General features: G+C 40.0%; 1 protein-coding gene across 4 annotated transcripts in view; it reads left to right on the forward strand.

Moving 5' to 3' along the window:
- The window catches only part of BAZ1A (bromodomain adjacent to zinc finger domain 1A), a 111249-nt gene that overhangs the window by 1503 nt on the left and 85138 nt on the right, over window positions 1-24608 (forward strand). For all 4 annotated transcript variants that reach the window (XM_045013519.1, XM_045013520.1, XM_045013521.1 and 1 more), the window contains one exon: window positions 8677-8955. In XM_045013519.1, the coding sequence (XP_044869454.1) occupies window positions 8677-8955 (279 nt within the window). The remainder of the gene's footprint in view (window positions 1-8676; window positions 8956-24608) is intronic.

Genomic DNA, 24608 nt, shown 5'->3' on the forward strand with positions numbered 1-24608 from the left:
CCTGCGTGCGGGGGGAGCAGCCTGACATGTGCGAGCGGCCTCACTATTGTTGTCGTAGCAGCCGGGCCGGGGTGGCGCAGCATGTGGCGTCAACTCAGCTCCCCCCCCCCCGACACTTAACCCCTTGTTCTCGCCTGGGGAGGCTGCCCCCGCCAGCTCCAGTGCACTGCCGGGTTGGGAGTTGCTGGGTGACCGTTTGAACTCACTCCCAGCTCCCGGTCTTGAACGTGTCCTGCTGGTGCCGTTGCTCGGGCACCTAAGCAATAGTAGGGGGGGGGTCTTTCATCACACAGCTTTGCAGCCCTGAGACTCGTCCTTTGCGGTTGAGGAGGATTGCTGGGGACGAGGATGTTGCATCTGTCCTTGAGGGCACTAATATCAGGGATATTATGGTAGCATCTTTAATCCCAAACACTTTGCAGGCGCTCTGCTCAGAGCAGCCTCTTAAGGTCTTCTATGGTTCCCCTTAATAAGTAACTGAGCTTCTCCATGTCAGAGGAACACCAACTTAAGTAAAAAAAACACCCCAAACAAACCCAACAGGGTTTCAAGTAGTACACTTGCCCCTCAGGTTCCCCCTCCAAGATTTATAGTTTTACAATAATTTTTCTATTTTTAAAAAATGTTTCTTTCCCGTTTTTGTGTTAAAGACCAACCGAGATTGTGAAACAGTGTTGTCATATGTACAAGGTATATTAAAAAAGCAGAGATGATTATTTTTTTCTATTCTCTTTCACTTATGCTGATTATAATTATTACTTTGTAACAGCAGTGGGTAAGAAGTCTTTAGAGAGAGATGATATTTTTAAAGCTGACCCTTTTAACTTTACAATCTGATCCAGCATTCTTTCTAAGATATGAATGTTAATTAACTACCTCCATCCACCCACAAAATGTTCCCAAAAATCAAATCTTGTCTTATATATATTTTTTAAAATAAATGCAGCCTAGCGAGATTAAATCAGAAATACTTTCATTTGCAGCGTATGAAATTAGAGCACACCTAAAATCTTCTCATGCTTGGACTTGTTTTTGCTACTCAAATAGACTTCACCTAACAAAACCTTAAGAGAAGTTGGATTAAGTACTTTTGAAAGGGTTTTCTGAGCAAAGTAGTGGAAGAGAGAATTAAAAAACAAAAGCCCGAAAGAAAGTTCATTAAGAAATGTAGTTTGGAAGTGTTTGCATTAAGGTCTCAAGGATGTAAAGGGCAGGAACCTTAAGGACCCAAGTTTTTCTGCAGAACATAAAACTTCTCATAATTCCATTATTTTGAAAGTTTCTTTTATAAATTAGAATTATTGTTATCAAAGTATTATACCTGGCTCTCATTGACATCCCAGGTGCATTTAAAGAGGTGTGAAGATTAAAAAAATAAGAATGTCACTCATTCTTTGGAAAGGGCCAAATTCCATTTTAAAACCTGGTTTGTAGGCTGGAGGATAAATTTTGGATTACATACTTACTACACTCAGGTCTCAATGAATCTTCCCCCAGATCGTATGATACTTTGCATATATATTCAAGGATTAAATATGGCTAACTAACTTCATGTACTAACTAAACTTTCAGTTACTATTTATCGTATTAGATATCACTCAGTAGGAAAATATTCTCTCACTTTCTGGACCACTGCTATTTCTGCACTCGCCTGTTCGCCTGTATCTGTTTCTCTTCCCCTTGCTTTGTCTCTGGTGGTGTTTAGGCTGGAAGAAAAGGTGGTATGTTTTTAGGGTTTAAAAAAAAAAAAAAAAAAATCAAGTTAGCCAATATGATTTGAAACATCACTTAACAACTTGTATAGTCATAGTTTAACCCCTTTACAATTGTGTTAGTTGGTTGTGGTGTACCCTAAGTAAGAGTGGTGTTTAAAAGTGCATTAGCTAAGGCATTTGGAAACCCTTCCTTTCTTCCTTCTCTGTACATGGCCAATGCGATTTATGAGGGCTGGGGAGTTCACACTTTCCAGGCCATGGTTTGTTTCATGCTCTGTGCAGTTGGGAAGACAACCCTGCCTCAGTGTACACTCGCTTTGTATTTAGGTTACCTTTGCAACCATTTTAAAAAAAAGAAAAAGATTCTAGGTCTTAAGTCCAGATTGCAGAGAATCTGAATTGGCCACATAAATACATCATATAGGCTGGATCTAGCACATTAGGTGTTAGACACCTCAGTTTACATTATGTGCTTAAGAGTTTGTATTACTGCAAGTTTGTACAAACAACAAACTTGGAAATCATCTGGCTGCAAATTTACTTTGCTAATTACTATTAGCAGCGGTAATAGAGATGTATTTCTTATATTTTTGTATCATCTCTTTATTACTGGACAGCTGTCACGATAATAACCAATTAATGCATGAAGAACACAGCAGGACTAACATTTTAAAAAGACTTTTTTAGTGATCTAGAACTTATTTTCCACTAGGGTGAAATAATATTTCATATTTCTATAATCTACAAAAGAGGGGTTGTGCAGTGAGATGGCAGAATTTGCAGGTGGCACAGTTATTTAGGGTTATCAAGACTAGAGAGGACTGGAAATCTTTAGTGATACCTATCAAAGCTGGGGAATTAAACAGTAGGATGGCAGATTAAATTCAGTATTGACGGTTGCAAGATATTGCATGCTGGAAGGAATAATTTAAGTTATTCACATACCTTGCTAGTAGTAGTAGTAATAGGCATCCTTCAGTCTTGAGAGACCATGGATATGCACCCTGAGAGGTAAAGAATTTACTCAATTGGTTTTATGGCAGCCATGGCTGTGGCTGAAGAGACCCACTTGAGAGAATGAGTTTCTGCTGCATCTGTCTCATTTAAAGGTGGTGTTTCGACCCTTTGGGCTCTAACTTCTGTGAGCTCTTTTCTCCTTTGCTAAGCTGGACTGTTTCCTCTCATAACTCTGGAGACCTTTGTTAAGCTCTTGTTTCCAAAGCTGTTGTCCTGAGAATGATCTTCCCAGTTATCCACATCCATGTCCATTTCTTTGAGGTCTCGCTTGCAAACATCCTTGAAACGCATCCTTTGTGTCTTTTTTCAGATGTCAATTCTCTGTAGAGGATGTCCTTTGAGATGTGCCCATCATTCATCACACATACCTAAGCCATCATAGGTGTCTCTGTTTGAGGAGTGTTTTCATGTTGGGTATACTGTCCCGCTTGAGCACCTCTGTGTTGGTGACTCTGTCCCTCCAGGAGATTTCAAAGATTTGACAAAGGCAATGCATATGAAAGCTGTTAAGCCTCGTTTCCTGATGAGAGTATAAGGTCCATGCCTTGCTCCAGTACAAAAGTGTGCTGATAACACATACACAATACACACAGATCTTTTGCGTTTTCTGTCTGTTTAGAACCTTAATAGGTTCTAAATTAACTGTAACAGGTCAGGAAAAAGATCTGAGTATCACTGTGGACAGCTCAATGAAAAACACCTCTTGGTGTGTAGCAGCATCTGAAAAAACAAACGCTAGGTTGCATGAGAAATGGAATGGAAAAATTGTAAAGCCCTTTAAAAGTTGGTGGTACTATCTGGTGGAATGTGAGGTGCAGAGCCGTGCAATGTTTCTTCCATATGAAGAGAGACTGAAAAGATTGGGAATGTTTTAGTACAGAGAGGAGAAATAAAGAGGGGACGAGAGAGAGACAAAATAATGAATGGTATAAAAAGAGTAGTTAGGGCAAACAGAAGTTCCCTGTCTCATAAGAGCAATGGGACACTTGGTGAAATTGAAGGTCAGCATATTTGAAACTGATCAAAGGAAACACTTTTTACTCAACTGCACAATCAGCCAGTGGAACACATAGACACCAGATATTATTGATGCCAGTAGTTTAGCAGAATTCCAAAAATGTGTAAATGGATAATGAGAGCATATATAGTTACATTATGGTGTTGGTATATTACTTTTTAAAGAGAAACCCAGAATTTTGGAATATATTCTTCAGGGAATAGCTAACCTCTAACTAAGGAGCTTAGGAAGAAGCTATAGGCAGATGAGTCTATAACTGCTCACTTGGGGGTGTTTTGTACATTGCTTTGAAGCATTTCATATTGACCCCTTTTGAAGATAGGATATTTTGGAACACAGGAAATGCCATTCACACCAGCATCCTTGTAAGTCAGTATCCTAACATCATGCCTATGTGTACATAGTATGTTAGATGCCGACAGGGATCCATATTTTAAAAAAAAGATGACTGGCTTGAGAAAAGATTTTTCTTTTCTAAATTCAGAATAATCATTTACATTGGGTTTAGCATATGGCAAGATGAAGTAACATTTTGCAGTATTTGATGCTTGTGTTTTTAATTCTGTTTTAAGTAAACTTTCTTTCCTTAGCATTTTAAACTTTCTAAAAAAATAAATTGCCTTGAAATAAGCTTATTCTTAGACACACTCAACAATAAAAACATATATTTAGTAGGTCTTGGGGTAAGAGGAAACATTTGAATATGTTCAATTTAATCAGAACCACACACACCATTTTGGCCGTTGCACAAGGCTGCAGAAACTCCTAAATCAGGCTTCTGCGGCCTTTCACAAAGATTCTCAGTGCAGAAACTGGATGCAATTTCTTTTTTTTAATTGAATCTGGCTCATAATAAATCCTTTTTACTTAGTTAGTAACAGGATTGAACTACTTTTCAAGGCTTTTGCCCAGGATTTTGTCAATGGGTTTATTCTTGCATAAAAAGTTAACTGTTTACATTGCTAATACTTTTGTACATTTATAAATATAAATACAAACATGCCATTCAAATTCATGGTTTAGCATAAAGGCCGCCAACAAAAGGAACTCCAACTTAGTCCTCTGGATTGCAACTTGATTTTTGCTACTATGGAACCCATGGAAGTCAAATGGGGTTTATGTAGGCTGAAGGGTCCATTCTAATGGGCCTCAACTGCCATTCCATGTGAACTTCATCCCAACATGTTCAGGTGCAGAGATCTTGGAAAAGTTGGTGATCGTAAAATACCATGTATGTCAGAGCTTTTCAACCTAAAGGGATGTGATAAGGACACAATTGCAATTTTAACTCTAATTGTATTTGCTTTTGTGAATTTAAATGCAACATGAAGTATGCTCAATCAAGCCTTTTATTTTTCTATTTCTTTTAATATAGAATATTGTAACTGCCACTACTTAGCTGTATTGATAGCTTCTATTTACATAACTGCAATGGCACAAAGATGCCTCCATGGGGCAGGAGTGCAGGAATATTAAAAATCTGTTGACATGATGTTGGATTTTTGTTCTCTCAGACCCAGTTTCAGTGAAATCGTTAATATGTTACAATAACATGTTAATGGCCTGTGACATAAATTATCTGTCTGATGTGCTGTTTGTAGCTAAAGTTAAGGGATGCTGCCAAGATTAAATGTAATCAATTTTTTAAAGTGAGAGAGAGCTGAAAGGTAGTTTCAGGGAGTTTGCCTACTCCTGTGTCTTTGTGACTATTTGGATGGTTTTATAAGCACACTGACTTTTTTTGCAAATGATTTTTTTCTCCATGCTGATATGTGGAAAAACCCACACAAAACAAAAGAGAAAACTAACTATAGAGAAACAGGATACACAAAGTGTTATTGTAGAGTGATTGAAAAAAAAATGTTTTCCTCAAATCTGTTTCAGTCATGGTAATCTTAGCTTTCACTTGTAACAAATTTACTTGTAGATTTTACTTGAGAGATGTGTGGTTTTTATTTTTTTTAAGTTGAAGGTGTCATTTAAATCAGTGGTTCTCAAACTAGGGCTGCCGCTTGTTCAGGGAAAGCCCCTGGCGGGCCGGGCCGGTTTGTTTACCTGTTGTGTCCGCAGGTTTGGCTGATCGCGGCTCCCACTGGCTGCGGTTCGCCACTCCAGGCCAATGGGGGCTCCCCACCACTCCCTCAGAAAAAGGTAGCAGCCTTGAAAGGGACACTGTAAATTGGATTTTTATGTTTCAAGTGAACACATTTTTAAAAACTTCAGTTTCTGATAGTGCATCTTTTAAATAGTATATCCTGAAACTTTTTAAAAATAATTACCGTATATACTCGATCATTAGCCGGTTCATTTATAAGCCCCACCCTCACCCCCGATGGATAAGTAAAAATTTTTTATGACCCATTCATAAGCTGACTCTATAATTCAGGGGTCAGCAAACTTTGGCTCCCGGGCCATCAGGATAAGCCGCTGGTGGGCCGAGATGGTTTGTTTACCTCGAGCGTTCGCAGGCATGAAGGTAAACCTAAGCTGCTTACCCTGACGGGCTGGGACAGCAACTGGTGGGAAAATGTTTTTTTGGGGGAAGAAGCTGGGGGTCAGGGGAGTAACCTCTGTGACCACACCCCACCCCTACACTCTCCCCATCCCATCCCTTCCCACCTTATCTGGGGAGGGCCAGGGGAGGATGTCTCTGGCCTGGCTGGAGCTGCTCAGGCAGCCTGCTCCGGCGGGCCAGACCGGGCAGCGCGGCCGCAGCCTGCTCGTGGGGGTGGGGCCGAGCGTCAGGGCTGCAGCCTGCCAGCCCCGGAGCTGTATCTGCTTCGGAGGCTGGGAGAGAGCAGCGTGGCCAGAAGCAGAGACACTCTGGCCCCACCTCTTCCCTTCTGGCTGTGCTGCCTCTCCTTGCTCCCTCTGTTGTGGGGGGAGGGGCTGTGTCCCACCTCTCCCTCTCTATACCCATTCATAAGCCGACCCCCTTCTCTGGTGCTTCCCTTTTTTACTACAAAAATTTGGCTTATGAACGAGTATATATGGTAGTTTGAAAAAAAATTTCTGGTTGTCAGTTGATAATGCTAAGAATTTCCTCAGCAAAGGAAGAACTAGGTGATTGACAGGGAAATAGTGGAACTATACACCAAAGGCTCCAGTCCTGCAAAGATTTAGTAAATATTTAACTATATGCATTGAAGACTACTCCTAGTGTAAAAATTAAGCGCGTGCATTAGTCTTTGAAGAATTGGGACCAAAGATGCTGTGAAATGCACGAAGTAGAGAAACTGGTGTTCTTTTAAGGAAGTTTTGCTAATGTGTGGGAAGCCCCCATTTTGAAGGCGTGTGGAGGACTAGCTGGGCGACACAGCCAGATTTTCAATTGTCCTGTAGAGTCTGAGCTTTCATGTACACAGTGTTTGTGTCTAGCTGTTATGGTTGCAATGCAAACTTTGAAAAGGTGAAGCAAATGTAACTGATCCACAGATGTCTGACTGAGTGTGTAAAGAGCCTAAAACAATAGCTCTGAGGTGTGAGCTGCCCCATTCACTTCATTGGGTGCTAACTCAGATGACAATGATAAATACTTTAAATGTCACCCTTGTTAACTGATTTGCTCATCATCAAAGCATGCAAAAAAAAAAAAAGTATCACATTATGAAGATGTATACCAGTGTATCCCAAGGTATGGAGTGGACACCCTGGGGATGGGGCATGATAGATTAGTTGAAATGACACAGAAGATGTTAAATTTGTCGTGTGTTTTAATTTATAACAACACACGGTAGGATTGCAGGGGGGAGGGCAGGCGGCAATGATTGGTTTCATTACGCTGAAGTGGTCCTCAGCTTTTAAATGTTTAGGAAACACTGCATTAAGGAATACTTATTTAAAGGCACTGTCAAACTGTTAGTTGATCCACATTATGTGAAGTATTTTAACATAACTGTAATCTACTAAATGGCTTTAATTCTACATTTACTTAAAAAAATCAACTCTTCCATCTAGAAATTAATTTAACAAACCACTATTTTTGCCAGGTTCATCAAAAAATATTGTGATGGGCTCACCATGCAATAGCTGTTGAATAATCAATAGTATAGAAATTATGCTGGTGTTCTAAACAGGAAGTAAACAAGAATAACCATGGTAATTTCAGTATTAATTGGAACCCAAGAGGGGAAGAAAAATCAATATTTGCCAAATTGAAAAGGGGGATGGGAAGAATCTGCAGAAAAAATATTTTAATGCTTTTATAAGAGCAATGCAAACAGTGAAAGAACAAAAACTATGTAAAAAAAGGGCTTGGTGTTATTTTTTAACTTCCCCATCGATGGGCCAGAACACTCAAAAGCACTCAAGAGTTTTGACTGCTGAAAAGCAAACTGGAACTTAAATGAATTAAAACCATTTTAAGAAAAAAAAATTGCTAGACTATTTTATACTTGTACAATTTTAGATGCTGATTTTGTAAGCATATGCATGGGGTGGTGGTGTTAAGTTTACACCCATGAGTAGTCTCATTGAACTCAGTGGGATTACTCCGATATATAAAATTACTCGTGTATGTGCGCTTCTTTGCAGGGCCTAAGGGCCTGACACTGCCTAGTTAAAATCAGAGGGAGTTTTGCTGCATGTAGACTGTAGTGAGAACAAGGTTTGGCCCTATAGTAGTAGATTTATCAAGCACTGAAATCTTGGACTGAACAGAAGTGACAAAATGACTCTTTAAGTATTCCATCATGAAGTGAGAGCCAATAATAATGTGTTCTAGATATACTGTGATGACTGTAATTTAAGTCTGGAGATACTACAATCTACAGCTTGAACAGAAGCAGTGCAATGTTTAAATTTTAGACGTGTAAAGAGTGTTTTTCACTTAGTTGATCGAAAACATGTCACACCATATTACTGTGACTAAACTGTAGTTGTTAGCTAGAATTCTATTCACTCTTTTTCTTTTTTTCTTCATTATAGTGACTTTTTTGAACGCACCATTCTGTGTAACAGCCTTGTATGGAGCTGTGCTGTCACAGGTAAACCTGGACTCACATATCAGGAAGCACTGGAATCAGAAAAGAAAGCCAGACTTAATCTCCAGAGTTTTCCAGAGGCACTCATAGTTCCAGTTCTGTATTTGGCCACCCTAACCCATCGCTCACGACTTCATGAAATCTGTGATGAAATCTTTGCTTATGTCAAGGATCGATATTTTGTTGGCGAAACAGTGGAAGTAGTTAGAAATAATGGTGCAAGGTAAACACATTTTATATGTATTATTGATTAAATATGTGTTATGGTATATCTGTTTTTATTATTTACTTATTCATTTATTTATTTTTACAAAACTTGGGGTTATGAATTCTGTAACAAGCTATTTGTAGGACAAGTACAATGTCTCTTGCTAGCCATGTGAGTAATGCTGTTTATTGTGTTACTAGTGGCTAGGGTTGGATTCCTGGGCTCATTTTCTTATTCCTTGGCTTGGCAGTTACTGTGGTTGCTGGAGGCAGCACAGCCAGCCCCTTGGCATTTTTTTCCAGAGCGGCCCTGTTGATCCTGAAGTAACATTGATGTGTTCTGAAGGAATTCCCATTCAGCCCTCTGTCAAGGAAAGCTGCTGCAGTGCACAGAGTGGGCTGGAGTTTGGGTGGTTTGACATCCATAAAGGTCCAAAAAACATGCTGTGTGATCAAAGGTTATTTGAATGGAACACAGGAAAATGTTTGCAAATTATCATGATTTTTGAGTGGAAAAATGATATAAACATTGGTGACCAACTATTACTTGATGTAGTAGGTGACCGATGTACAAACTTTTGGAGTGAGATGTAATTATCAACTAGGGAACATTATGAATGACTGCTAAACATTTCCTCAAAGACTTCTTTGATAAGGCTTGTGGAGTGAAGTAGTGTGGAAGTCACCAAATGGTATTTTTGTATCCCAAAAGTGGCAAAATTTTACAAAGGGAAATAAGCAATTTAAGCTGGGTTATCCAAAGTTTCGTAATTGGTAGACTAAAAACACTTCCATTTCAAGAGCATTAGTTTGTTACAGGAACATGCTCAGAAAAGTGAGGAATGGTGAGAGAGGGATATAATATTTGGTCATTCCAGGGTGCACATTTTTTATAGGTTATAGCTGTTTCTGCTCATACTGTATATACGAACATGTTATGTGCTGCTAACAATGCTTCTTTTTGGTACTATTTTTGTATGAGTTACAGAAGCTTTTAGTTAAGGCCACTACTATTAAGGGTTTGGAGAAATCCTGAATTTTAAAGGTATTTTTTTCAAATGTGATCACTTTCATATTTGAATCCATTAGTTTATAGTTAGCTATAAGTGTGTTAGTTGGGTTGAATTTTCCTTTACATTGTTTCTCTGAAGGGACCAAGAAATGTTCTTATTTTCAAGTCAAAGTTTTCATTTAAATCCCAATCCTGCAAAGATGTCCACATGCTTAAATTTACACACTGAATAGTCCCATCGATGGGAATACTCGCAGTGTAAATTTAAGCATATGTATACATTTTGTCCTGTTGGGGGCGAGGCAAGCTTCGCCATGCCATGAAGTAGTCGGATGGCATGACACAGCAGCCTGTGGATGCCCTGAGATCTGTGGCAAAATCCTGTATATGTTAGAGGGGACAGGGTCTGCATATTTATTGGAGGCCCACCCTTTCATATGGTTCCTGGCTTTGCCTTTTTTCCATGGCAGTACAGATACAGAAATAGTTGTACTATGTAGTGGAAGTAGGATTTTAATCAAATAATTAAAATACGAGTCCTTGTGCTCCAGTGGAATATTGGCGAATTCAGATATCTCTGAATTTGCGATTATAAGCACTCTCACATTGTCGTCTTCTTGGGCCTGGTCTACACCTCTGACTGATGTAGCTATGCCAGCCTAACCTCAGTGTGAGGGTAGCTATGTCAATGCAAGAATGCTTCCATCAACACATTGTTCAGGGAGGTGATGTTCCTGCTCTGATACGAAAAACCCCTTCTGTCAGTGCAGACAGCATCCATGCTATGGGATTATGGCGGCGCAGCTACGGTTAAGTAACTAAGCCGGCATAGTGTAGATATACTCTCAGAGTCTCTACCTCTACCCAGGGGTATGTACTGGCCCCAGTCCTATTTAATATATTCATAAATGATCTGGAAGAAGTGATAAACAATGAGGTGGCAAAATTTGCAGATGATACAAAACTACTCAAGATAGTTAAGTCCCAAGCAAACTGCAAAGACCTACAAAAGGATCTCTCAAAACTGGGTGATTGGGCAACAAAATGGCTGATGAAATTCAGTGTTGATAAATGCAAAGTAATGCACATTGGAAAACATAATCCCAGCTGTACATATAAAATGATGGGGTCTAAATTAGCTGTTACCAGTCAAGAAAGAGATCTTGGAGTCATTGTGGATAGTTCTCTGAAAATATCCACTCAATGTGCAGTGGCAGTCAAAAAAGTGAACAGAATGTTGGGAATTATTAAGAAAGGGATAGATAATAAGACAGAAAATATCATATTGCCTCTATATAAATCCATGGTACTTCCACACCTTGAATACTGTGTGCGGATGTGGTCGCCCCATCTCAAAAAAGATCTATTGGAATTAGAAAAGGGCAACCAAAATGATTAGGGGTATGGAACAGCTGCTCTATGAGGAGAGAGTAATAAGACAGGACTTTTCAGCTTGGAAATGAGACGACTAAGAGGGGATATGATTGAGGTCTATAAAATCATGACTGGTGTGGAGAAAGTAAATAGGGAAGTGTTATTTACTCCTCACAACGCAAGAACTAGGGGGCCACCAAATGAAATTAATAGGCAAGAGGTTTAAAACAAACAAAAGGAAATATTTTTTCACACAACACACAGTCAACCTGTGGAACTCCTTGCCAGAGGATGTTGTGAAGGCCAAGACTATAACAGGGTTCAAAAAAGGACTAGACAAATTCATGGAGTATAGGTCTATCAATGGCTATTAGCCAGGATGGGCAGGAATGGTGTCCCTAGCCTCTATTTGCCAGAAGCTGGGAATGGGCGATGGGATGGATCACTTGATGATTACCTGTTCTGATCATTTCCTCTGGGGCACCTGGCATTAGCCACCGTCGGAAGAGAGGATACTGGGCTAGATGGACCTTTGATCTAACCCAATATGGCCATTCTTAGGTTCTTACGTTTTTACATCACATCATTAGTCTTAGTTGAGCAGTAGTTCTAATGATGCAGATAATTTGAGCTTGTTTTATGTGGGGTGATGGTTGGTCTCCTCTGTCTCTTAGTTGTAGACTTTAGGCTTGACTTAGCTGATGGTCAGAGATTTTCACTCCACCTTCTCTGGATGTCTGGTTCAAGAAAGCAGAATACAACTTCAGGAGGTGGTGTTGGTGCAAGAGAATGTCCTTCCTTTCTTTCCTCGTGGTTAGTCTTTTGTAGGGTTCAGTGTCCGCTTGCTTTGCCTTGGGGACTACCTTTGTCTAATTCAGGGTTCTAACATGTTGGCTATAGCTCAGTGTGGACCAATAATCTGGTATCTTGATTTGAAATCATTGTAGAATATTCCTGTCTGAGGTGCACACTTTCTTGCAAAGTGCTTGTGATCACCAACAGAATGCCCTTTTTGGAAGTGGACATGTGAGAGGCCCATGTGAGAAGAAGTTGGCAACACTTTTTCTGTCAAATGGAATAAGGCCCATTCTCACCTTGCTAAATATGATATTAATCATCAATTACCCTTTCACATATTTCCATTTGTTTCTTGTGACAGCTAGAGAGCATGGTAAGGGAAAATGTTCAGTTGAAAAATAGATGCATAATTGGTTAATGCAACTACAGACAAAGTTTGCTGCCTTGTTTCTTCACAGGATGAAATTCAGAGTCCTTTTCACATTTCCGTTTAGAGGTTAATGCACCACATTTGTGCATATATAATACACACCTGTAAAATATTTGTTCATTTCACTTTGAGAATAAATTGAAATATCGAGCTATTGTTCTGAGCAAATTGCAATATAAGTTTATCTCTGAATAATTGGATTTGCCTCAGTAAGTGTTACATTTTATCTGAATTTTAATAATTTAGGAGAATTTTCATTCATTTTTAATACAAAGGTGACTGACAAAAAAAAAGCATATTTTAATTAATAACGCTGGTGTATGAATTAGAATGTGGAACTACAAAATACACTCAGATTTGAGCTAAACTCCTCAAATTTAATGTCATCTTTTTAAATTACTAATAAAAGATTGGCAAGGCTGACAAGAAAAAATTTAGGTAAAAGGTCTGTTTCCACTAAATCATTCAGGTTTGTCTACTCTTAAACATATGAGCATTAATTGTGTATTTTGTAAAATTAACTATTATACATGCACTAAGGCTGATAGTCTAGAATAGTAGTCCTGCATGGCTTATATTGGAGATCCAAGTTAGCTCTTTAAAATGGATGGCAAACAAAGTGCAAAAATCATGTTACTGCTGAAGTATCTCTCTGTTTGGAGTCATAGAATTAAACAGTATGTGGGGGGCAAGACATAAGTTATTCCCCGTTTACAGCAGTTGACTGTTAATTGGGCTTTGGCCTATATTTTCAAAGTATTGCATGGGGTCGTTGAGTGTAGAAGTCCATGTTATGTATAAATAATATTACAGTTAATAAAAAGGATTTATGTGTATTGATCCTCTTGTCTAGCTTTGAAAATTTAGCGTGAAGCCTAAAGTCTTATTGAAAATGTGGTTTTCAGGCAAAATAGAAATTTACTGTATTAGATCTCTTTTGATGTATTTTAATAAAAAGAAATGTGGTCACAGTCAACCTGTAAAAAAAAATCATACTTTTTTTTGTCACTGAGAGTAACAAAATTTGGCAGTGACCCTGAACACATATATGGATTGCTTTCAATACATCACTTAATTTGGATCCTGTGGGAAATATAGAGTGTGATCATATCATTAAAGACTGTATCATAGTGCATACACAACACGGGGGCTGAATTAAAGTTACTCAAGCAATCTTAATTCTGGCATTTTCTAACTTTTGAATGCTTGCGTTTGCTCTTTCTTATGTTATGTTTTTAATAAAAAGTAACCTGGAAAATAAATTTTATCATATTGACCCTCCAACCTGGGTCATTAGCATGGTTGGGGCCTTTAAATCTGCAATACAGACCTTTACCACTTCAGCTAACTGAGTAACTGGTGGTAGTAATAGGCTGCTATTTCTGTATGGACCATGTATGTTGGGGTGGGGGGTAAGAAAGACACTGTCAGTGGATTTCACAGTTGTTTCCTAGGAGCGAGCACAAGAACATTGAGACTCAAGAATCCTGGGTTCAATTGCAGGTTCTGGAGGGGAGTGTGCTCTAGTTTTTCCAGACCCTTTTGCCTCTTTTCCCTTCTCTTCCTCCCCCCCACTCTGGCTACTATAGCTCCCAGCCTGTCCTTGTCTTTCCCTCTGCTCTTCATCGTTTTGCATTTGAGTCAGGCTGCTTCCTCCTCCACACTACCATGGTGCCAACAGGAGAAACATTAAGAGTTCAGGAGAGACTGTCTCCCTGCTCTTGGTTACTGTGCACCACAGCAGTCTCCAGCTGCCAAGAAGAGACATTGCAGGGAAAGTCCTGCTCAGTCCCTGCAAGCCTCTGAATGGAGTCTGCATAATCATTCTCCAGGAGTGATATGTGTCAGCTGGCATGTAGGAGCTGCAAGGGAATGGAACATGCTTACAGCAGACAGAATCTGTGAATTTTCAGAGAATTTAGCTGCCAAACAAATGAGCCTCTACTGAGCATGTGCAAAATGCAGTTTTTCAGAGCTTATAAATTGGCTAAATTTGGTCAGATTTTTAGGGGGATGTCAAAAAGCAGCTATGTGTTTTGATGGATAAAGGAGGGCCCTCTCCCCCAAATTTTAAGTCCTCGTTCTAAAGCAGGAAGGCACTTAGGTTTCTCAGCTAAATGATATTAAGAATTTTGTAAAAACATTTACAATTTTCCTGCTAACATAATTGTCTGAAAAGACTACACCATTTTTGCTGAAACTTTCAAAAAATCTAGTCTGAGGCAGATGCCCAGCATATAAAATTTCTGCCCAGACAATTTAAGTTGGGCAAAGTTATAAACAATTATGGAAGATGTTAGGTAACCTTAACTATAGGCATTGCTACTAGTGCAGCCTGTAATTCTGTTACCTTGTAAAACTGTTTGGGATCCGAAATCTTTATATTTTCAAAACAATTTAGTTTCTTCTTCCTGTTGTTTAAATTCTATTCCAGTTTTATTGAAAAGAATGTTTAAAATTAAAACTACAATAATATTTACTGCTAACGGTAATGAATTAAGATATAAAATTGCGAAGTAAAACATTAACAACCTGTATGTCTCATTGAGACAGAAGGAAAACGGACACTGGGATTATCCCCAGTTTCTTTGGAAAAATATTCTGGGATCTTAAATTTCCATCTTGCACTTTACCAGAAGAAGGTCTTCTGTTTAACTTCTCACCTAAACGGTGACATCTCTCACAGTACTAGATCCATTTAGTTCTACCTTGTGGTGTCAATACTTATACAGGATATGTATCTAACCAGCTTACTGAATTCTGAGTCCTGGTAAGATGCTTGAAACTTGGAACTTTATGGCAGGAGTGACATGCTGCTGGAAATAGCAGTGTGCACCCTGGGCCAAATTGCAACCAAAATAATACTATTCTGTAGTTCAGCACAGTCCACTGAGCTATGTGGCCTGTTCCTGATTTCTCAGTGGAAGCTAAGAGCCAATATACCTTTGAGGATCTGGTCCTAGGAGTTACGCTGCTAAATTCAGTGGGGTAGGGTTGGGTCCAAGGTATAGTTTTAATATTTAATGGATTGTAATTAAGCATGAGTCTTCTGAGACTTTGGTATTACAAACAATATAATGGCCTCCTTTGCTGGGGTGAATAAATCGGTAGTCTATAAGTCATCATACATCTACAGGGCCATTGACACTGATTTGGGTGGTAAAGTTGTTGTGTAACCTGCATTTTAGTTCTTCTTAGTTTTACTCAAATGTAATTTATATAGTGCCCTCCCCTTGCCCATTGAGGCACATGGGATACTGTACAACAATAACAATATAACTTAATTTATAATAAACACCCCCTAAACCAAAATTACATTGAAGGGTTGCTAGGATGCATAGAGAAGGGAGTAAAGGGCAAGACTTGCATAGAACAGCTGTCCATTATCAAGGGAGAATATAAAATTTATTCCATCTGGTCACTAGATTACACTACAACAAAAAGAATGACTGCTTGCTGACCTTAGGCAAACAATGTTAGAGTGCAGATATCCAACTTAAGTGAATGTAGTGCTATTGAAAAGTGCCAGATTAAGACCACTGGTAAATGAAGTCCTCCGTTAGGAAGATGTGTATTGCCGTATTTAATCAGACCAGATTAGACTAGTCCAGTATCCTGTCTTTGACACCGGCCAATACCAGAACATCAGGCAAGAAACCTTTTAGTGGGTAATTATGAAATAACCTGCCCAGAGGTAAAGTTTCTTTCTAAGCCCTCCCAGAGATTGGCTTGTGCCCTGAAGCATGAGGGTTTATATCCCTCTTTAAAAAAAAAAAAAAAAAAGTTATTCTTAGTAGAAATGGTGCGTAGGCTTTTTATCATCATGTAGCCAATATGATCAATCATGATCTGGAGGGATGGGGGAGAAGACCATTTATATACAGTGAGAACATAGTTTGTTTTCTAAGCCTGTTCATTAATTGGCACTCTGCTTATACTGGCAACAGTGGCCAGTTGTGGTTTGTGTTATGTGATTGTATGTACCTGTCCACTGGGATCTAGGCTAACTTCACATAGGCCACCAAACAGCTATGGACAAAAGTGTCTTTTAGGCACTATTGAACTATGAAGGATTTAAATCTGTGGCCTGGGGATGAAAGGTTCGATGCCCAATTATTAACTAATGTCCAACCCATTGAAAATCTGGATGACGTTTTGTTTTTCTCTGAAAAATAGGCTAATGGGAATTCTTCCTTGGTCTGTCAAGAGGCAGGGAGTCTATGAGTAGATCCCATTGATCACTCTGAAAATTTGCCTTTTCCATGTAGTTGCAGATCCATCAGCATCCCCTGCAACCCTCATAGAGAGGGTTGCACTAGAAACAGCAGTTGCTGTTGCATTGGTCACAAAGTGGTTCCAAGACTTGAGGGGAAGGAGGATACCTATGCCTATCGCAGAACTTTCACTCATCTTATGTTCTGGGGAGAGTAATTGTCTCCAAATTGGTGACTTCTTTAAAATGTGAACAGATGTTTAATTTATGATTCACAATCATTAGCTACATGTATAGACAAACATATAGTAGATGAATATGTATACCTTTTACAAAACAGTACTTGTAATGTTCATTCTTCATTCACTTTTGCTAAGGCCAGAGTTCATAGAACAGATTAGAACACTGCACAGTTTTAAACTCTGGTTGTCTTAAAATATAAGCTGTTGTGTATTGTGTGACTGTTTCAGGTCCTAATTCAGCAAGCTACTTGAAGCACCTGTATAACGAGTCCCAAAGTACTTTGCTGGACTGGGGCTTTAGACTCTTAAGCTATTTTATTTTTAAAGCTTTGTTGCTCATAGACTGGAAGTGGACAACCTCAAATGTCTCTTCTAAACTGATTTAATAGAATTTACTGTGGATTCCCAGAAAATTAATTCTGTACGCATAAGAATAATTGTTATATGGTAGAGAGAGCACTGGTGTTCTTTTCTAACTTATCTCCTCAATCTTTGTGTCTCATTTATCTTCTCACATGTTGATCTTGGAAGTTTTACCAGGTACTTATAGAGGATGCAACTGTAGTAGCCAAAGATAGATAAAATGAGTGAGCCGCACTATCCAGGTGAGAAGTCAGTTCCCTTTTTCCTCTTGCCTTCGCTTTGGGAAGTATGAGGACGCTGGGAATCTTACCAGAGTGCTGCCCCCTACATCCTGATTGGTGTTCCATCTTTTGTGTCTGCATCTAGGTAGCCAGTGTCTGATAATTATTAAACCTGCCCTCTCTCCAACCCCGCTGGCTGCTGTAAGCGAGAAGCAGAATTTCTTTACTCTCCTGTTTTTCTCTCATCCCATCCCAGAGCCTCCTGGCTAGTATTCCGTATGTGTGTGTTTGCTGCTCTACTTTTATCACTACTTTTCACCTCCCAGACTCTGTTGTTGTGTCCTCTTCCTAAGTGAATAGCTCCAGTGCTTGCCTCTGGTGCTGTTCATAGCCTTATCAATCAGCAGCAGGTTGAAACTGACTGGTTATCAATGGTTCACTATCAAACTGGGAGGGCGTATTTAGTGTGGTACCACAGGAGTCAGTCCTGAATCTGTTACTATTTAGTATTTTCATTAATTACTTGGATAAGGCAATGGAAAGTATGCTTATAACATTTTCAGATGATACCAAGCTGGGATGGATTGCAAGCACTTTGGAGGACACAATTAGAATTCACAACAACCTTGACAAATTGGAGAATTGGTCTGAAATCAGCAAGATAAAGTTCAATAAAGACAAGTGCAAAGTGCTTTGCTTAGGAAGAAAAAAATCAAATGCATAGCTACAAAATGGGAAATAACTGGCTAGGTGGTAGTACTGCTGAAAAGGTTAAGGGGGTTATAGTGGATCACAAATTGAATATGAGTCAACAATGTGATACAATTGAGAAAAAGGCTAATGTCGTTCTGGAGTGTATTAACAGGAGTGTCATATGTAAGACAAAGGAGGTAATTGTCCTGCTCTGCTCGGCGCTGCTGAGGCCTCAGCTGGAGTATCATGTCCAGTTCTGGGTGCCACACTTTATAAAGATGTGGATAAATTGGAGAGAGTCCAGAGGAGAGCTACAAAAATGTTAAAAGCTTTAGGTAACCCGACCTACAGGAAGAGTTAAAAAAATTGGCCATGTTTAGACCTAAGAACAGAAGATTGAATGGGGACCTGATGATAGCCTTCAAATATGTTAAGGGATGCTATAAAGATGATGCAGATCAATTGTTCTCCAGGTCCACTGGACGTAGGACAGGAAGTAAACAGCTCAATCTGCAGCAAGGGAGATTTTGGTTGGATATTAGGAAATACTTGCAAGCTATGTGTATAGTTAAGCACTGGAATAAGATTTCAAGGGAGATTGTGGTATCCCATCATTGGAGTTTTTTAAGAACAGGTTAGACAAACACCAGTCAGGGATGGTCTAGGTCAGGGGTTCTCAAACTGGGGGTTGCGAGGTTATTACCTGGGGGGTCACAAGCTGTCAGCCTCCATCCCAAACCCCACTTTGCCTCCAGCATTTCTAATGGTGTTAAATATATAAAAAAGTGTTTTTAATTTATTAGGGGGGGTCGCACTCAGAGGCTTGCTATGTGAAAGGGGTCACCAGTACAAAAGTTTGAGAACCACTGGTCTAGGTATACTTGGTCTTGCCTCAGGGGGCTGAACTAGATAACTTACTGAGTTCCCTTTCAGTCCTACATTTCTGAGATTCTACGTATGCTGGTAAGCATTATGTGTATCCAAATGATGGTGGGTTGGAGGAAAAATCAATTGCTGGTATTCCATGAAGGTTCACTCCAGAAAAATCTTAAAAGGTGACTTGCAAAGGAAAACAGTTTGACCATTTTTTGCCTCAAAGGCCCAAAGAATGTTTCTTGTGTTTTTTTGTTTTTGTTTTTTGTTTTTTTTTAAAGTAATTTTCTGCTAGGCCTGAGCTAACCACCTCTTTTGTACCCATATAACTCTTTCAGTTAGGGGTACAGTTTTTCTTTTTAACCAAAATAATTATACTAGTACCATCCTTAGTTTGGACACAGTTTTATGATATACAGGTGCCTTGTACCAGTATAGCATATTTCCTTTCCCATGGGGAACTAAGCTATACCGGTAAAATAATTTGTATATAAATATAGCTTGTTTTTATTCTTACTGTAATTTTTAAGACCTGGTTCTCAGTTATAATAAGACTAAGCTCATGATTTTTGGGAAGGACTCTCTGGAAATTGAGTGGAAGATAGAAGGCCACATAAGAACGGCCATACTGGGTTGGATTGAAGGTCCATCTAGCCCAGTATCCTGTCTTTCAACAGTGTCCAATTGCCAAGTGCTTCAGAGGGAATGAACAGAACAGGTAATCATCAAGCGATCCATCCCCTATCACCCATTCCCGGCTCCTGGCAAGCCAGAGGTTAGGGACACCATCTCTGCCTATCATGGTTACCTTGTAAAACAAGTCTCTGTGTTTACTTATTTAGGAAGAAAGTTTCGTCATTTGGGCTGTTGGTTCCCTTATCATGAAGACTTAAAATAAAAGGTCCTTAGCTCTGCGCAAAGGGTGCTCTGTTTTACCCTCTCATATGGTGGGAACAGAGTTGCTCCAGCGCTAAGAATTTTTAATGCTAAAATAATATTGCAGAAGATTGATTTAAAGGCCAAATTTCAAATCGTTCAAAATAATTTTGTAGAAGACTTTTAATTCTCCCAAATTCTACCCCATCTTGTGTTTACATGCCAAGGTAGGTGTTTTTTCTGTCAGTCAGGGCCGGCTTTAGGCCAATTCGCCCAATTCCCCGGAATCGGGCCCCACACCATAGGTACTTTTTAAATTTTTTTTTTTTTTTTACTCACCTGTCGGCTGTCCTCTCCGGGGTCTTCGGTGCCATTTTGGTGGTGGGCGGTGGGTCCTTCGGTGCCACGGAAGACCTGGAGCAGACCCCCCGCTGCCGAAGTGCCGCCGAAGCCCCAGACCGCCACAGGGTATTAGAATCGGGCCCCGCAGTTAATAAAGCCGGCCCTGCTGTCAGTAGTACAGTTTGTATTGCTTTTCTTATATTTTGGTCTAAGATCTATACTCTTCCAGACTGCTCCATCTTTGCCTTCAGGAGATGGAGGAGCAACCTGTGTACTCCTTATTTCCATGGTATGAGACTTTCAATTTATTATAGGAATCAGTGATGATCTGCTCACTGTGGCCAGATCTGCTCGCTGTGGCACTGACTTTGGCACCAGTGATGTCATCTTCACTGATATCCTTTCTGGCACCAGAGGCACCGTCTTCTTCTGATGTAGAAGAGGGTTAATCAGATGTACCAAGTAAACTTGTAGTGCTACTGATTTTTGTTACAATGTCATTCAGCAGATTCTGTAGTGGTCTTCGCAGACCAGGAAATTGGCTAGAGCAGCAAGGTATCTCTTTCTTTTCCCATAGGGCTTGCCTACACTTACAGTGCTGCAGCGGCTGTAGTGCTGCTGTAGTGCTTAGTGAAGATGCTACCTACACCAGTGAGAGAACTTCTCCCATCGATGTAGGTACTCCACCTCACCGAGAGGTGGTAGCTATGTTGATGGGAGAAGCCCTCCCCTCTACACAGCGCTGCCTATACTGGGAGTTATTTTGGTATAACTGCGTCGTTAAGGGGTGCGGATTTTCAACACCCCTGACCAATGTAGTCCTACTGACATAAGTTTGTAGTGTAGACCAGGGCTTAGATAGTGAAGGTTGCAGACTGGATGGTTTTAGGAGAAAAGTTGATTCTCCCTCTTTATTGGGTTTCTGTGTGGCAAACTACATGTCCTGATACACCTATGCAGTTTGGGGCTTCACTAACCCTATTTTGGACTCCTTACTGGAGGAACAAAGGGAAGCTGTAAAAATTTTTGTCAGTGAGGGTAGAACGTTAGATATTCATTGAGACTGTCTTATGATACCTCAGATATGGCTAGCGCTGCAGCCACTAGCATAGTTATGAGGTGATATTCTTGGCTCAGATCACTGGCCTTGCTCTGGAATCGCAGAAAATAATTGAAGACCTCCTCTTTGAAGGGTCAGGTCTTTTTAGTAAAGAAACGGATGAGTCTGTAGAGAGGATTAAAACCGAGAGAGTCACCCCATCTCATTCCCCTCCGCTCTTAACTTTTATAAGACTTTCCCAGCTCTTGTCTGCCTCAAAGAAGATCTCCTCCTATACTGCTTTCTGGTTCCACAGGTGGTCTCCTTTACAGCAGCAGAGCATTCAGTGTCGGAAAAGATTCTAGCCGTCTGCTCATTCCAAGGCTGCTTCTTCAAAAAGGCCACAGCACATTGAACTGTGCATCATGCTTCAGTGTTTGATTTGGTAAAATGGTGCTACAGTTTGTATTTAGTTAGAACTCCTTGCTCCACCTTCTTCTGATGGGGGGCACCACTTTGAAACAGGAGTAGATCAAAGTGCACTAAGGAGTGTGTGTCAGCAAGGTCCAAATGGACAGTTAGAGCATGGCAGACTAGTGCGGGGTAGATTCACACCCCAGTTGCTGCAAGTTAAATGTTCATGTTGACAAGCCCTAAAACTTCCAGTGTGTTCCTGTGCAGCAAGTTGCTTTTACCTTAGCAGCTTTACTGGCCCTGTTCCAAATTTTTTGAAGTCAGTGGAAAGATTCCTAATGACTTCAGTGGGGTTTGGCTGTCACTGTAGTTACTGCTGACCATACTAGAATTTAAGGAGAGAAACCTAATTAACTCAATTTATGTGACTAAAAAAACCCATTTTATAATGTAACTTTTAATGCAAGATGTAGAAAAAATGTCTTTCATTCAGTTAACCCATGCTCTTCTTTACCTGGCTCATGCTGAAGCTATCCTTGTTTTAGAAAGCAGTGTTTTAAAATGAAGGGGCTGTTTTTGAGAGTTTGCTGTTTTCCTTCACAGTCACATTTTATTTGGTATTCATCTGTTTTCTTTTATCTGCATTATGATATAAAATAAGATAGATAACTAAGGCTACAATTTTGGCACAGAAATGTTCAATAAATTTCATGGCAGAGGTGAAGGAAGAAAATAAAAAGTCACAGAAAGATCTCCAAATATAGTTTTCATCTGCTGTTCTTAAGGAAGAACTATACTTTTTCCCCACTTTTAAATAAACTGAATCAAATTTATCAAAAATTATGTTTAATCCTTGTTGCTACTATGAAATATTACATTAATGCTTTCCGCACCCAAAACGATTAAATAGTAACTTTTGTTGTTTGTAGAAAGTTTCATAATAAAATAAGTAAATAAAAAGGGAATTGACACCAAAGAGAATACTGTTGTGGGGGTGAGTAGGGAAAGAGTGGATTATATACTGGGTGTGCTGAAAGGTGAGGCCCAAGGGGGGAGAGGAGGCATGGTTGGAAAGCGAGCCCACCCCATAGTGGAGGCTCCTGTCCTGTGAGGCTGTAGGCTCTCCACTCCATGTGTTGTGTGACCTGGAGCTTGTGGTCGCAGCACTATTCAGGTTTGGCACATCCATGCACCCGTCTCTATCTTGGGGTGCTGAAAGGACTGCAAAAGTGGTGGGGGGAATCTCTCCCCCCCTTATCTGAACCTCCCTCCTGCTGAGCCCGAGACCCTCTGGTGATGGGTCCGGTTGGTCTCTTGTGCTGAGAGGTGCCACCACCTCAGTTTTGACAGCTAGCAGGTGAGGGCCTGGCTGTCCACAAGGGGCCTGATGCAGAGTGGAACCTGACCAGCACTTTGCATGATGCACCACAGAACCTGGGTGCTGGCTGCGTCAGGCTGCAGCCAGGTTCCTTCCAGCCAGGTTTTAAAAAGTTGGGGGGCATGGTCCCTTTGACTCTCCCATCTCCAGTGCGTATGGGTCTTGGTCCATTCCCATGGAACAGGAGCTGCTGCTGCGGGCTGAGTGTGGGATGGGCTCGTCACAGACTTTATTCAGGTTCACTATTATTGTGAATACTGTGATCTCCATGCCTTATCCATAAGACACAAACTGGCTATCTAGTCTGACCTCTTGTGTATCACAGGCTACATAATTTCACCCACTTACCTTTGTATTAAGTGCAATAGCTTGTTTGACTAAAACATATCGTTCAGAAGGGCATCCAGTCTTGATCTGAAAACATCAAGAGATGGAGAATTCACCCCTTTCTGTGGTAGTTTGTTCAAATGATTAATCACCCTGACTGTTCGTGTTGAAGGTTCTTGTTTTCCTGCATCAAGTTTATAGGGCGTGATGGTTGAGCTGAGTCTCTGCTATTATGGGAGGAGAGAGGATACATAGCATCCCCCCCGCCCCCTTTGGGACCTAGCAAAGAGATAAAGAAGTAAATAAGTGTTGTGCTGAAATGCTCATTGACTAAATATTCAGCAGCTTCCAGGAAGGTTAACCATTTTCAGTTTTTAAATTATTTCAATTTTTTAATGACACGTAGAATTTAGTATAAGTTACGGAATTCGGTCTGTTCTAACTGGAACTTTCATGAGGCTCTTTTAATATATTCAGTTTTAGCATGTATGAGCGCCCTCTTGTGGCCCTTTAGAAATTAAGCACTAGAGTGGCTATGCCTCCAAACCGATTGGGGCTTTTAATAGTTTTCTAGTAGAAATTAATTTTTAAAAGTTTTAGCTAAATTGAACTGGATAAAATTTTCAGGGAAATTTATTTTTCAGCTTATAAAATAAAAAAGTACAAAAAACACTTTTAAAGTGAAACCAACTATGTAATGTACTTTTTAAAATAGATGTAAAGCAGATAATGCATCTGTACAGGCAGTTTTGTGGTACTGACCTCTTCACTATAAGACAGATGTGTGTAATAAGGCTCACTGGTTTTCTGATTACATTAAATGTGAGTACATTTTGGGGTGGAAATAGATGAAACACAATTCCTAATTTCTTTCCCTCTCTGACTGAATCTTTGGCAGGACTTGAAAAATGTACTGTCCTCTTGCTAGTAGCAAGCTAATTGAGGACTGGATGACCATAGATAGATCCACATAGTAGTATTGAAACACAGTTTTTACACTGCTAGGCTGAGTCCTGTTGGTCCAATTTATCTTTGGTATTGGATTGGATAGTAGGTTTAGGCAGGGGCAGCTCC

This window comes from Mauremys mutica, chromosome 4 (genome assembly GCF_020497125.1).
Source record: "Mauremys mutica isolate MM-2020 ecotype Southern chromosome 4, ASM2049712v1, whole genome shotgun sequence".
Taxonomy (NCBI): Eukaryota; Metazoa; Chordata; order Testudines; family Geoemydidae; genus Mauremys; species Mauremys mutica.